The 16,470-nt window shown below is 36.7% G+C and overlaps 1 protein-coding gene across 1 annotated transcript in view; it reads left to right on the top strand.

The window, feature by feature from the left end:
• The window catches only part of LOC122808390 (alpha-tectorin-like), a gene marked incomplete at its 3' end in the record, with an annotated part of 263,674 nt that overhangs the window by 129,411 nt on the left and 117,793 nt on the right, over positions 1-16,470 (top strand). The window contains 4 exon segments of the mRNA XM_044079357.1: positions 191-350; positions 4,900-5,309; positions 6,508-7,078; positions 14,377-14,975. Coding sequence (XP_043935292.1) covers positions 191-350; positions 4,900-5,309; positions 6,508-7,078; positions 14,377-14,975 — 1,740 coding nt within the window.

The following is a 16,470-nucleotide window of genomic DNA, read 5'->3' as shown; positions in this document are numbered from 1 at the left end:
ATATAATCTGCTCTGCCTTTTTAAATGAAATTGTAAATGGGGGTAGCAGTGGCATAAAAGTTTTACTATTACTTTTTATTATTTTTTTTTTTATTAAACATAAAACTTTAACATGATGTTCAAGATGAAAGTGGCATAGCAACATGTGCACAGCTGAAACAGTTAACAGCCTTTCACTTTTATTTTCCAGGCTGGTTTTAACAGTGGAAATTCAACACATTACTTCAGCATCCCAGGGTCCAGAACCCCAAGCATCCTGAACATTCAATCAACAAGCAATGTCAACAATCCAGGCCAATGGGTATTCAGAACAGATTTGTTTACTGCTGTTGGAGGCTGTGTTTACAAAGGTAATGAATAACAAAACATATTTTAGGGTTAGTTTTATTACTGAAATGTGCATATTTTCATAATGTACTTACCAAATTTTAATAACCACAAAAGTGGATATAACAGGAACTTTGGATATTATATTTTCATAACATACCTGACAGCAGCAACATACATTATGGAAATAATTCAAAAGCAATTGCTAACAATAACATGGACTTGTGACAAACAGACAGTTCTGTTCTAAAAGACTGTAATTTAAGTTATCATTGGGCAACACAGGTCAACTTGGTAAGTATAAAGGCTTTGAAAAAGCCATAGGTACAGCCAAATCTAGGCTTATATAGGCTCCAGGGCTGTTAGCCTAGTACACACCTATGAACCTATGAACCAAAGTCACAAAGGCTAGCTGAGTAGGGATTTTACCAGTTCTTTCTTTCTCCCTTCCTTCTTTCCTTTCTTTCTTTCTTTCTTTCTTTCTTTCTTTCTTTCTTTCTTTTTTTTTCTCTTTCTTTCGTACATTATAACAGATTAAGCAACGCCTACTAGTACATATGATTGTCCCAGAAAAATAAGAAAATTGTCTACTATTCATCAAAATTACCAGGAGTCTTTGGGACCACAGAATATTTTAAGTCTGTGAGCATAACAGTGCAAGTTATAAGGGATATTCTTCCAGTATCACCATTGTATTTTGTTCAGTCAGGAACCACTGCTTTTCCAAAACACTGAGTAATCTTAGTGTGCCTAAAATGTCTAGCATCCAGAATAAGTGATTGGATAATAGGTGTATAGGTTTCCTAATTGCATGAGTTATGACAAAAAACATTCTATCCCACAATGTTTGGACCTTGTTGCATATTCTTAACATAAGTATGTAGTTCATAGAGTCAGCATTGCATAACCTGTAATTACTGCCCCCCAACCTTGTTTCATACATGTTAGGGAAATAAACTGTCACATGTGCACCTTCTCGAACTATGTAAGAAATTATAGCAGGAAGAAAACTATGTCTAGCTCTTAATGACCAGTCTTGGACCTACGCTTGATCAAATAATGTAATATTTAATAGTACTTCTGACTTGGCATGTGCAGTCTTGGGCCTATGCCTGATCAAATACTGTAATATTTAATAGTACTTCAGACTGAGCATGTGCAAAGTCCACATGTATGCTTCCTGTATTCACTAAGGCATAGCATGCAATGGAGAGGAGCCAAGGTGGGGGGGGGGGGTGGCCATCTCCAGCTTAAATGTTAAAGTTACATCAGTGACAACAGCTAGTATAAATTGTTCATAGGCTATATTGATAAATTGAAGGTACTGCCACCATTTACACTCTACATTCTGATATGTCCTGTATACCTCATCAGATGTTAACCACCTAAGCTCTTGTGCTGAACTCAAAATCAGACCAGTATACTCTATGCCCTGAGTGATACAGAGATACCAAAAGATACTATCATTATCAATGGCTACTATGGGATTGTCCCATAGTTTGTCAAAAAGCTGAACTGGCCATAGAAAGTAATCCTGGTGTCCTGAGCCATTCCCCAATTTAGGGAACAAAAACAAAATAGAATAAAATAAAATAAAAAAAAGACACACTAGTATTTGAGGACTTCATACAGTTCATATCATGCACAGAGTACTAAAGCACTTCAGTCCTGACTGCAGAAGCAATACCTGCATTCATTTGCTAGTAATGCTCTAATGACTGATCGGCAACAGACAACGGTGACCTTCTAAGACTTTTCACCCAGGGTGGCTGAATTCTTTATCTTATCTTAGCAATTACTCTGCTATTATTGAATACAATCTTTTGAGTCTCCAATTGCCTCAACAATTCCCATTAATAGCCTCAAACATTTCTGTATTCACAGTATGGAGCACTGCAACTTATATAATGTGTGAGTACTATCTCAAGTAATACACATATCAAATGTTGTGTGCATCCAGCCTGAATCACATGACCTGGCTATTTTAGGAGTTTGGTCATTCCAAAGAAAGATTGAAATCACTGGGCGTAATTAGGAAACTAGTTTGCTTTTACTATCTGATGGATAGCCGTATATGCATATTTTAGGAGCAGGAACATCTTGACTGACACAATCTTAGCCATAAAATTCAGATCAAGGGATTTTCATTTTCCAATCTGTGAATGAGGGGTGCTAAATTAGCCTGTATGATAGTAATAGATATAATCCCACTTGGATATCCAGAAAGCTCTAAAATGTATTCCATCTAATACCCCAGTTTTGTGTCATTGTTCACAGATGGACACAGAGAGTGCAGTGTATTAACAGGGAAAAGCACAGATTTTTCCCAGTTAGCAGACGATCCTGGTAATTTAGTAAACAAAATAAACTCAGATAAAATATCTGGGATGTCTATGTCTAGCAGAGAGATAAAGAGGGCATAGTCATTCAAAGTTTATGTACAACTTCCATACCCAAAGGTGTATACTCCAGCATGGATAAGGTTGGCTAATGGACAGGTTTAATGTTTCTTCCACAAGAATTTATAATGTAGACAATATTGTGCAACCCTGATGACTGGCCCTATGTAATGGAAATGGCTCTGAGTGGGTAATATTAATAACTACCTGTTCTAGTGGGTTGGCATATAGAAATTAATACTACTTCACAAATTCCACGCTAAGCCAATTTTGGCCATCATCAGCCATAGAAAGTCTTACCACAGGGTGTATAAAAGGCCTTGTTGAAATCTATGAACAGGCAACTGTAGGTTAGGGTAAAAACTGCAAACACTGATGAACATTTAGAAATTATGTTTCTAAAGTTTCCAGTTTCTAATGCATTTTACATGAAATACTTTTTATTATTTATATCAGCACTGTTCTATAAACCAGAATGCAAAGATAAACTAATCTTGTTGCTGTTAGCAATATCACAGATTTTCATAATCCTACATTTTCCTCTCCAGACATGTGGCTGTATAAAGAATCTGTGAGCACTATTCCTATAGATTGCACCATAAATGTTGTGTGTTTAGGGTTGGCATGATGGTTAAGGTATTTACTTTGTAGACACAAGGTACTGAGTGTGATTCTCACCTTTGAGAAGCATGGCCAAACTTAAAAAGGTCCCTGGGGGTCATAAGCTTAGTAGCCACTTATGTGCTCAGTATCTGAGAAGGAAGAGGGTGTACTCAGGGTCATTTGCAATGGAAAACATGAACATAATCATGAAGCTAGCCTTTGCTATGATACATAAGCAGTGGTTTACAGATTAATTTAAGTGGGATGTGGCACAATGGTTAAAGTGTTTACCTCACAGACACAAGGTACAAGGTTTGATTCAAACCCTTAATGGAAAATTGACTCAGCTCAAAATGGCCTATAAGGGCAACCAGCCTAATGCTTACCTATTAATCTATGACTTCATTTATTTAACAGAGACGTGGGGACAAACACGGGCAGTAATCTAGCCTTTGACCATCACATGTCTACAGTAATGAAGAAATCATTCTGTGTTATGCAATTTATAAGCAAAGGGATGGCATCTAGTTCCAAGGAGGTCATTGTTCCACTGTATTCATCAGACCTGTCATTGAGTACAATGCTGTCTTTGCTTTGTACCTAATCAGGTACATCCAGCCATCTGAATATCCACAGATGTTCTTTCTAAAATAGTACAGGGCGTAAGTAACATGTCCTATGCAGAGCACCTCAAAGCCCTGTCCCTGTACTCTATCCCCTACAGGCTGTTGAGGGAACATCTATGCCTGGCATACAAGGCATTGTAGGAGCCCACTCTGATTGAGCTCCTGCATATCCACAAAACAAACTGCACCAGGATTATTCATTCTAGAGACTACCCCTTCCCTGGATCCGTCTCCCTATCCATGTGAAGCAGAGTTCCTCCGTAACCCAATTCAAGTATAATTTGGACAACTCTAAGGAAAACAGGAAATTCATCCCTGGTTTGGCAACTGTGTCTCTAATTGACACAGGCAACCTGTAAATGGTTCATCTCTCAAGCCCCTGCTTACACTTATCAAGGGCACCAGAACTTGTCAGAGATTTGGGATATATAGCAAGGCTTTAAAATGCCCCAGTGGTCATTAGCCGAGTACATACCTATGAACCTAGGCCAAAAATAATGGAGAGACAGAGGCCAGAAAATAAGGAGAAATTTTAAATATTTCTGAAGGATATTAAATCTGTAACTCAAATGTCTGTGATTACTTAGTGAACTCAATCCTCAATGATTTGCCAGAAAGCCACAAATTTTATGAAGAACAGATATAAAATATGAGGCAAATATCTGGACATTCTGCAAAAATATGGACAGTTGAAATATATGGTACAAACATTATTTAATTTTATTTTATGTTAAATGAATGCTACTGCAACACTAAATAATACCAGAATCAAAAATAAATGACTTCTAAACATTTTCATTTAGTACAAAATATACTGCAGGTGATAAGAACAAAATTAAGTTTTTAGAAGATACATTATTCTAAATGATATTTTTTCCTCATGTTTAAGGGACTGAATCTTTTTCCATTTATAATAAAATAATCCTATTTTATTTGGCTTCTAGCACAATTTTTGAGAACCGGTGATGTATTCTGGGAAGACAGTACCTGTAGATCGAAGTGTAGATGCTCAGAAAACAATACTGTCATCTGCCAGAATGAAGGTTGTTCTACTTATGAGCAATGCCAGCTATCCTCCTGGTACTATGTTTGTGAATCAATTGGCTCAAAAACATGCTCAGTATCCGGAGATCCTCATTACTACACTTTTGATGGGCAGCTGTTTCATTTTCAGGGCACCTGCACATATGTGTTATCAATGCTGTGCCCAGACAGGCAAAACCTCACCAGCTACAGGATTGAAGTAAAAAATGAGAACCGAGGAAATTTAATGGTGTCCTGGACAAGACTTGTGAGGGTGATAGCTTATGGAAATGAAATTACCATGACTCGAGATAGTACAGACCAGGTCTTGGTAAGGCTGGATGTTTTAACTACACACTTTTTGAAACAGTTTGAACTTTGTTATTATAAGAGTGGTGACTAGTGAACCACATTTGTTTTCACTATTTCATTTATAGCAACGTGATCTGTAGAACAGAAGCAGTTAATTGTCTTGCACATATTGAAATTAAAAACTGTAATAATTTTATTGCCTACATATGTTCTTTACCATTATTATCTGAAACAGTGGTCCAGTATATCTACAGTGGCAGTTGCAAAACAAGTATGTTTCTTGTTGTCTAGTCGTCTGTATACTAAATTTGTTTTCTGAACTTTTTAAGTCTAAATGGGTACTATTTTGCGATTCCAGTAAAGAATGTAAAACATCCATTTAAAACCAGCAAGACTATGGATTACTTTAAGTGAGTGAATACATGCATGTGTCTGTCTGTCCATCTGTCTGTCTGTCTATGTGGATGCCTGTGTATAAGTGTGCAGCTGTATCTGTATGTGCCTGCACCATTGCATGTATGAGTGTGTTTGTGTGTGTGTGTGTGTGTGTGTGTGTGTGTGTGTGTGTGTGTGTGTGTGTGTGTGTGTGTGTATGTGTGTGTGTGTGTGTGTGTGTGTGTGTGTGTGTGTGTGTGTGTGTGTGTGTATGGTGTGTAGTCATGTCAACTGAATACAATCAGTAAAAAGGTTGCAAAGCACAGTACTAAGAGGCTACTATTCAGAACTTGTCTTGCTAGTAAATGAAATAACTGTTTACTAGGTTACAATATGACTTTCATAAGCAGACATTCTTATGAGAAACAATTAAATAGAAAGGAACATTTTGGACCTTTAACTTATCTTAAAGAGATAGAGAAATTATAATATTCATATTGGAAAAGTATCTGTTTAATTTGTTAATAAGGTAAGCATGTTAACCAAGAGACATTTTCAGTCATAACCTTGATGAACCAGTAAAATACATTTCTGAAGGAAAGGAGAGCAGAGAGGGTGAGAAGAATTATATGGACAGTTATTTTATTAGTGTCACATATCAGCCTGAAGCCTGCCTTGTACATATTCAGCTGACAATTTCTTACAGTAAAAGAACAAGCAACATCTATAATATTTACTGTAAAATGCTGCCAAATAATTTAAGTGTATATTCAGAATATTAAGTGGTAAGTGGTGTATTACTATATTTTATACATCTGTTAATGTTTGTTTTACTGTTGCAGGTAAACAACATACGATCTTCTCTTCCTGTATCTATAATGAGTGGGAAAATCCGGGTTTATAAGAGTGGCTTTTCAATCACCGTCCTTACAGATTTTGGAGTGGTTGCCAGCTATGATGGATACCATTATGTCACTGTTTCTGTACCTTTGAGTTATTTCAACTCTACATGTGGACTGTGTGGCACACTAACTAATGACAGGTCTGATGACTTCCTAACATCATACGGCACATTGACCCATTCAGACCAGGAGTTTGCCAAAAGTTGGAGAGTGCCTGATAATGATACATTATGCAGAGATGAGTGTAATGGATTATGTTTAGACTGTACTCCTGAAAACCGAGATCTGTACTCTGGAAATAACTACTGTGGTATAATTACTGACCCTCAGGGGCCATTTAACACATGCATCAGTCTTCTTCCCTCTCAGGATATTCTACAGAGCTGTGTATATGACCTGTGTGCCACTGGTGGTTACATGACAAGTCTGTGCCAGGCCTTGAATTCGTATACTGTTCGCTGCCAAGCATTAGGGGCACCTCCACAACAATGGCGAAGGCCAGGATTCTGCGGTATGTTCTAGAAATCTATACTGCTATATCTAAAATATTTAAAGAACTTCACAAACAATATTCAAATGATTTGCTAAAAGTGTAAGAAAGGAAAAAAACAAACTTTCATAGGTTTTAAAATATTCCAGGGGTGTTAAAAAGAACACATATTGGGTGACACACTTTGGAAAACATTACTTTTAATGTTATACACACACAAACATATATATATATATATATATATATATATATATATATATATATATATATATATATATATATATATATATATATGTATATATATATGTACACATATATAAAATTTCAGATGTAGTAGGCAAGTATGTACAATATGTGGTTGAATTTTATTACATGAATAGGAAATCCACAAATGAAATGAGCACTTGTGTGTGTGTGTGTGTGTGTGTGTGTGTGTGTGTGTGTGTGTGTGTGTGTGTGTGTGTGTGTGTGTATGTGTATGTGTGTGTGTGCGTGTGTGTGTGTGTGTGTGTGTGTGTGTGTGTGTGTGTGTGTGTGTGTGTGGTAGGAAGGTTACATTTTTAAATATTCTTTACTATATGCTTTGTGGTTTAGAACTCTTGGGGAGGTTGCTTCTAAAACTACAGTGCCAATAATAACTGCCACATAAGTATTTTTTTCATTTCAGTTTATAATTTTGTAATAAAAACAGTACCAAAGCAGTGCTGCTCCTCAGTTTTATACATTTGCTGATTGCAACATAAAGGTTAGTCAGATGGATTAATTTAATGGAGTATCTAGAATTTTTTTGGAGGATATTGTTTTTACTTTTTCAGCATCCTGCCTCCTTCACAGACTATGGCCATTAATCAACTAAGTAGCTATGCTTAGCTGTTGGTAGAGCACAACAGCTGTATGTATACATTATATAATGATTAGTTTTTTATTTTTATTTTATTTATTTATTTATTTTTTGCCAAACTGTTAACTAATTTACAATTACTTACCCTGTACTAATCCAGCAGAATTAGAACTGGAACAAAATGTGATGTAAGCGCCTCCTGCTGCCCATGAATATTACTCCCATAAAATGTCCCAGTACGTTTTGGCTTCTGCATTAGGAAGCAATCTTTAAAACTTTATATTTTTTTAAAGCTGCAAAATGCAGTTTTCTTTTCACACAAAAAATATTTCCATGCAAAAAGATACTTGCAAAAGCCTTTTTGTGTGAAAAGTTTGCTTTGCACCTTTAAACATGATCTTTAACAGTGCAGGCAGGAATGATGGGTGTGTACATCTTGGAGGGAGGTGAGTGGGCAGTCACATGTGACACACTAGCATGTTAATCTCCCACGTCAAGGCCAGAGAGACAGGACGCAGTGCTGCCTGGGGGTGGACACGGCTTCCAGCTGATGTCAAGCCCTTTACAGATGTGAGGGATCAGGTAGCACTGACACCCACTGCATCTCCCACCTTTGAGCTGTCACTGAGATGTGTAAGTGGCACACTAAAGTAAAGCATACTTCCTAGGCAGTAGCATTTTCTGTACTTGGACATTTCAATTGCCTTGCTGACCTAAGCTTAACACAGCATGTCCATGGGTGGACAGAGAGCAAGGTAGACATAGCAATCAAGGATAATCTTCAGGAACAGCTAATGATCAGTTGTTAGGGAGCAAAAAAATGGGGCAAAAATGATTATTTTATATTAAGCCCATGAATTATATAAATCTGTCTCACTACATACCTCCATTTTTTTTCATTTCAGTCACTCACGTCTGTTTCAGTCAAAGTTTCTGTTCACCATCTTCCTTGCAGCATTACTATTTTTTCTTTTCCCCTTCACTATCCAGTGAGGCAAATGTGAAAAATAATACCTACCACTGAAAATATGTATCATTGATTATGCCATTGCTTAATTTAAGAATTTCTGTCTGGCTTCTCTCCTATTTGAGTTATAGTCTATCCATCCAGCCCTTTCTTCTCCTATTCAAAAGTGGTGTGCCAGGGATTTCAACAGAGTTATTACTTCTGTATTTACACCAATATCCCTTTCTCACCCTTAGCTTTCACTTGGAACCTCCAGGGTTTTATACCTCTGTGCTCATGGAGCTGGCAAGGTTGAGCCATATGGAATAAAAGGAGTACAAGTTATCAGAAAACTGGTGTTGGACATACATAATTTGTTTGTGGAGTAGAATATTAACATTCAAAAAAAAAAAAACACTCCACTGCTTTAATGTCCTGCCTGTACACCACACTTACAAACAACCAAAATGATATAGTACTCATGGTAAATTAAGGTAGAAGTGGGATTGTCAGAGAGATGAAGAAAGTAGACAGGAGTATAAGGAGATGAGGTGCATGGCAAAGAGAGAGGTGGTGAAGGCTAAGGATAAGGCATATGAAGAGTTGTATGAAAGGATGGACACTAAGGAGGGAGAAAAGGACCTGTACCAATTGGCTAGACAGAGAGACCGAGCTAGGAAAGATGTGCAACAGGTAAAGGTGATAAAGGATAATGAGGGAAACATACAAGCAAGGAGAGTGTGTTGAGCAGATGGAAAGAGTACTTTGAGGGGTTGATGAATGAAGAGAATGAGAGGGACAGAAGGTTGGATGATGTGGGGATAGTGAGTCATGAAGTGCAATGGATTAGCAAGGAGGAAGTAAGGATAGCTATGAAGAGGATAAAAAATGGAAAAGATGGGTCCAGATGACATACCTGTGGAAACATGGAGGTGTTTAGGTGAAATGGCAGTGGAGTTTTTAACCAGATTGTTTAATGAAATTTTGGAAAGTGAGAGGATGTCTGAGGAATGGAGAAAAAGTGTTTTGGTACCAATTTTTAAGAATAAGGGTGATGTGCAGAGCTGTTGTAACTACAGAGGGATTAAATTGATCAGTCACAGCATGAAGTTATGGGAAAGAGTAGTGGAAGCTAGGTTAAGAAGGGACGTGATGATTAGTGATCAGCAGTATGGTTTCATGCCGGGAAAAAGTGCTAAAGATGCGATGTTTGCTCTGAGAGTGTTGATCGAGAAGTACAGAGAAGGTCAGAAGAAGTTGCATTGTCTTTTTATAGACTTAGTGAAAGCATATGACAGGGTGCCTAGAGAGGAGTTGTGGTATTGTATGAGGAAGTTGGGAGTGTTAGAGAAGTATGTAAGAGTGGTACAGGATATGTACGAGGGTAGTGTGACAGCAGTGAGGTCTACGGTGGAAGTGGCGGATGCATTTAAGGTGGAGGTGGGTTATATCAAGGATCACCTCTGAGCCCTTTCTCATTTGCAATGGTGATCGACAGGTTGACAGATGAGATCAGACAGGAGTCCCCGTCGACTATGATGTTTGCAGATGACATTGTAATCTGTAGTGAGAGTAGGGAACAGGTGGAGGAGACCCTGGAGAGACAGAGATATACACTAGAGAGAAGAAGAATGAAGGTCAGCAGGACTAAGACAGAATATATGTGTGTGAATGAGAGGGAGGATAGAGGAATGGGGAGGATGCAGGGAGTAGAGGTGGAGAAGGTGGATGAGTTTAAGTACTTGGGATCAACAGTTCAGAGTAATGGTGAGTGTGGAAGAGAGGTGAAGAAGAGAGTACAGGCATGATAGAGTGGGTGGAGAAGAGTGTCAGGATTGATTTGTGACAGCTGAGTACCAGTAAAAGTGAAAGGGATGGTCTACAAGAAGGTAATGAGACCAGCTATGTTATATGGGTTGGAGACAGTGGCATTGACAAAAAGGCAGGAGTTAGAGCTGGATGTGGCAGAGTTAAAGATATTAAGATTTGCACTGGGTGTGACCAGGATGGACAGGATTAGGAATCAGTATATTAGAGGGTCAGCTCAGGTTGGACAGTTTGGAAAGAAATCAAGAAAGGCGAGATTGCGTTGGTTTGGACTTGTGCTGAGGAGGGATGCTGGGTATATTGGGAAAAGGATGCTAAGGATGGAGCTGCCAAGTAAGAGGAAAAGAGGAAGGCCTAAGATAAGGTTTATGGATGTGGTGTGAGAGGACATGCAGGTGGTTGGTGTGAAAGAGCAAGATGCAGAGGCCAGGAAGAAATGGAAACAGATGATCCACTGTGGCGACCCCTAACGGGAACAGCCAAAAGAAGATGATGATGAGTAAATTAAGGTAAAAAAATAATGTGGCCTGTATTTGGCTATTAATGTTCACTGATGTCATCAACCATGCATCCTTGTAAATATGTATAATTGTTAAATTTCAATATCATTTCAATATCAATCTGCTTTAGATGGCATATACTTATTATGAAGAAAAACCCTTTATTTTATTATTTTACCTAAAATTGCAACTTCATCCTGTGTCATTCTGTTAATACATAAGCAGTTTACCAGTGCTTCAAACAAGTTAGATCCGCTTATTAAGTGAAAACAGATTAAAACAGCAAGCATTTCTCCAGAGGAAAGCAAGCTGCAAAACCACATTTCAGAAATTGCGCTCTAAGAAACTCTTGAGTACTTTGCATCCAGAATGCAACAATATTTCCAACAATGCCATGTTAACAAAGTTAGCAGAGAAGGTATCACATTTAATATAATGCCATTTAGTGTCTTGTTTTACTAAGCAGCACACCACACATCAACAGGTCTGAGAAATATTAGGATAGGAATTTTCTGCCTACCACCTGTAAACTTATATAGCATAACATTTTCAATGCACTGATAGATTATTGACTTAATTTCCCATTGATAGTTGTTTAATACTTTCTCATTTTACTGGCTACACATATTTATTAAATATCACTGCACTTTATCTATAGTTCAAGCCAACATGTGACATTGACAAATACTCATTAAATAGTTTATAGCTGCATTACACAAGGGCCTTAAAGCTCAAGCAGCATATCCAGACCTGCCTAAGGTCTATTTCACAAAACAATATGTGTAATTAGTTCATTATTTAATGTGGCAAACAGCATGCAAGCTAAAGAATATAGATTTGAGTGAGAGATGTTCAGTCTGATCCTGTTTGTAGGACGAAGTGTAGCACAAACTGCGGTGCTGGGACCCTAATCCTTAAAATCTTCTACCGTCTTAAGAAAGGGGAAAACATTTTGATAACTTAATATGTACATGATTGCAAAATGGGTGACGTAGTTGATTGCCTAATTCTGAAAAAAGTACTACAAGAAGGATAGGATAACTAAGATGAAAAAGTGCTACAAGAAGAACAGGATAACTTACATTTTTATCCAGTAATAGCAGCATATCTTCCAATATTAAGAAACAACACAGGGAAATTTGGAACAGTAAAATCAAATAAGAGTGCAAAACAGATGCATACTCTGAAATTTGTACATCGAAGATTGTAGGATATTGTCGTATGACAAACTCAACTTTGAACAATGTTTGACCACTGTGATCAGAAAGGCTAACAGAATTATCCATATGTCAGTCAAAGTTTTTTCTAAAAATAATATGTAGGAAAGTTATTATTTCTTCATGATATATTCATTTGCCCCATCATTGAATATTTTACTGCTTGTTGCAAAACTAAACATGACCTTCAGTTATAAAAGGTCTAAAGATCTTTAGTGAGGAAAAAGATCCATAGGTTAAAAAAATATTTTGGGAAAGAAAAATGTAAGCATTTTTTGAAAGGCTTTAGGAGGTTTCACTCCTCTTAGTGAACTTGAGACTATTAAGGGGTGTTCTGTCTAGTTTTGAGGACGTTGAAGGACCAGGTCCTGATTAAAAGTCCGATCCATCAGCATGTAACATGGAGTTAGCACCAGGCTGGACAATCTCATGCTTAAAATTAACATTAATAATGCTAATGAGATTATTATTGTTTACATAGGAGCATGGGAGAGAGGATCTATGTGAACACAGGACAGCCTTTTTCATATCATCTGACTCATCTCCTCAGAGAATGCCAGAGTTATAATGTGGTCTCTAAAGAGGAAATGGATGGTCCATACGGATCTCTTCCTGGTTAGGGATCAAATGGGTCTGGCTGTAGCCTTTATAGGAGGAATGAATGAGATGACAGGGTCCAGGGTGGCTTCCATGATTATGGTCATGTGATATGGTATAAAAATAGGTCATTGTTTCAGATGTGGTAGAGCCCACTTCCTGAATTAGGCAATGACTTGTTTCAGGAGAGGCCCTAGCAAATGTGAACTTATGTGTTTAAAAATAACTATTCAGTATTATATTTTTATTGTAGTTGTCTGAACACAGAAATATGACATTTGATATGAGTACTTGATTACAAAGCAATGGTAAATAAATAAATAAACAAGTCTCTAAATTAATAAAGTATGCAGCTATATCTTTATTGTTCAAAGGGATGTTTGCATGCATGTGTTGGCATGGGGTGGGTACTTTTTTATATGCAAGACTGAAGTTCTTTTCTGATACAAGCTGAAGTAGTTTAAGGGGAGTTCATTGTCATATGGTCTGATATCTTATGATCTAGATGTGGATATTGATTCTGTAATGCATTGAAGCTGAACAATGAAACAGACAAAACAGTATATGGTCACTTTTACTTTTGGCTGGCAAATTCTCTGAAAAATATTTAGTTGTCATAGAGGCTGGACAGACATTTAGGAAGAGTCTCAGACTACATAATTCCCAAAAACAGATGCTGCAAGTAAAGTTTACACTATATCTCCAAGATGTCTATTTTTATAGTTTGACTAAAACTGCAGTAATGTGAGGACTTTGGGGTGGTATGAGTATCTCACTGGTGCAGTGTTCCAGTAACTCAGGTGTATATAAAATGCCCCTGATTTATTCATACACCTTCCCAATATACAGCTTATTGCTTTTATTTCACTGTAGAGAGTCCTGTAGTTAGAATTTGGAATTTAATTTGAAAGAGTTCAGTACTTCTTTTCCCCTATCCTTTTAGCAATCAGAGCATTCAAAGTGCATGAAGAAACTTATTTTTTAAATGTGATGTTATTAACAAATTGTTATTAAATGGTTAGAAAAAGGCTAATGAAAGAATATATTCTATTAATATTTCATAATCTCTGTGAAATCTCTAACTACTTACTGTTTCATTTTTTCATCCTGTCAGGTAAACAAAATTAATGTTTTGCTGATTACTTACAAATAACCATTAACAGAGAATATTGTTGCTCTATTAATACATAATTCAAAGTTACTACACTGTCAGTTGTTATTTTTATAAGAAACTCAGTAGGTATTTTTACTAATCCAGAACTTATTAATGAAATCAGATAATTAATTTTATTAGTTATTATTTTGTTTTTGATATGGTGGTTCACATAATAACTTACTGAACTAAAAGAGAGCATTAAGTGGTATAATATTTTTGTATTTTTTTATTACAGAGATTACATGCCCAGAAAACAGCCATTATGAGTCATGTGCTACTGCCTGCCCTGCAAGTTGTGCAGATTCAACGGCCCCTCTGTACTGCAATCAGCCCTGCAGGGAGAGCTGTGTTTGTAGTAATGGCTATATTCTAAGTGGAGGAAGATGCATTCCTTTGAATCAGTGTGGATGTATTTATCAAGGCCGTTATTTCAGTATCGGAGAAGAAGTCATTCTAAATGAAGACTGCTCTACTAAATGTAGATGCATAAATGCCAATACTGGAATGCAATGCCAAAGTTATCGATGTTCTACATATGAAGAATGCAAAATAATGAATGGTGTCCGTGGCTGCTACCCACTGCAGTATGGAACATGCTGGGTATCAGGTGATCCCCATTATAGTACTTTTGATCAAAGGTACTTTGACTTCCAAGGAACATGCACATACACCCTCAGCAAATACTGTGGAATATCAAACAGGCTTACAAACTTCTCCATCAGTGTAACAAATGAGAACAGAGGAAGTACACGTGTGTCATGGACTCGGCAAGTACAACTCAGCATCTATAATCATCAAATAAAGATGTCTGTTGGAGAGTATGGCAGAGTGGAGGTAATTTTCAAATGTTTTAAATATTATTTTAGTAAGAACTAATTAAGTATTAACACTGCTGGTGTGCTGCCTTTCAAACCATTACTTTTGGTCGATGCATTCTTGACTTTAACTAATAGTGGTATTTTTGAAATAACATTTAACCAACAAAGGCAGCAGTTTTAAAAAAAATCTGATAGTCAAAGTAACTGTTAAATGAAAAAAAAAAGAAAATAATCTTAATAAAAGCTATGAAAGTAACCAAGTCCTCTTATCTTTAAGTATTTCAAAATACTTCAATGACTCTTTCTTGTCATGGACAGTAAGTTTTAAAGGTTCCAACTTAAATGTACATTTTCACAAAAACTGTAGTTAAAACATACATTACTTATGAAGAACTGTAGATGAAATGGGCTCAAAGATGATATGTCTCTCTTCTCTCCTTATGTTAGTTTAACAGCATGCAATTTTTATGCCTCACATACCAGACTAGGTCTATGTGCAAGCATGTATTCTCATTGCTTGTGTTTTCCCTAAATGATCATCCTGTTTTGAGAGTCATGGCATTTTCAGGTGGCATTTATAAATGAAAGCTCTTATGCATATTAACTTCTCATTTCTTAATACTAGAAAAGGGGAAACCTTGATAATCCTAATGCAAATATTTAGTCACCAAACAAGCAAACAAATGATCAAAAAGTAGGTGCAATTCTAAAATAAATAAAGATGTACATGTATATTAGGGAAAGAGAAACAGTAAAGTATAAAAATGGAGAGACTTCTGTCACAAACAGTAAGGAAACAGAGAAACATTAATGTCTGTCATGCTGGTGACAAAACATTTCAATACATTTTGCAGAGAGGTTACTTACAGGCCCCATCTCCAATGGAAGTAATAAAGATGAATTAATAATAGAAAGAATTGTTAAGAAGAGGGAAATACATTTTCTGATGAATGCAGTATGACAGATGCTTAGAAGTGGTGCCATGTCTGATGTTCTACATGGAACATACCTTATATATGTTCAAGCACAGCCATGAAGAAGAATCTATGTGGTACAGTAAAATGTAGTTGGAAGGACAATCCTTGACAGAAAAGTTAGTAGGAGGTGCCAATGGGTACTTATAACTTGGGATATTGTGGCTAGGCTACGGATGGTCATCAGGATCAATAGTGTATTATTAACCTATGAATTTATGAATATATGGATCTAAAAAGAACAGAAGGATACACCTACATTTCCAATGTTGTATATCTTATTATAATTATATACATTTCTCCATTTAAGGCGCAGTCAGTCAGTTGTCAGAAGCTATGTTTTAGATTACTAGATATTGCATAATTAAGACTCATACATTGTGAAATGTAAACATAATTAAGAACTGTGTTGCTCAGGATTTTTAAACATTCATCTAGTTTTCTTCATTCATTTTTGGATACCTGCTTTATCCTATCTAGGATCATTGAGGAGCAAGAGCCTATCATTGGTTGTAAGGCAGTGTAGCAACCCTAGAT

The sequence above is a fragment of the Protopterus annectens genome, chromosome 8.part0 (genome assembly GCF_019279795.1).
Source record: "Protopterus annectens isolate FY-2018-M chromosome 8.part0, PAN1.0, whole genome shotgun sequence".
Lineage (NCBI taxonomy): Eukaryota > Metazoa > Chordata > Ceratodontiformes > Protopteridae > Protopterus > Protopterus annectens.
This window is presented reverse-complemented; position numbering and strand designations above follow the sequence as displayed.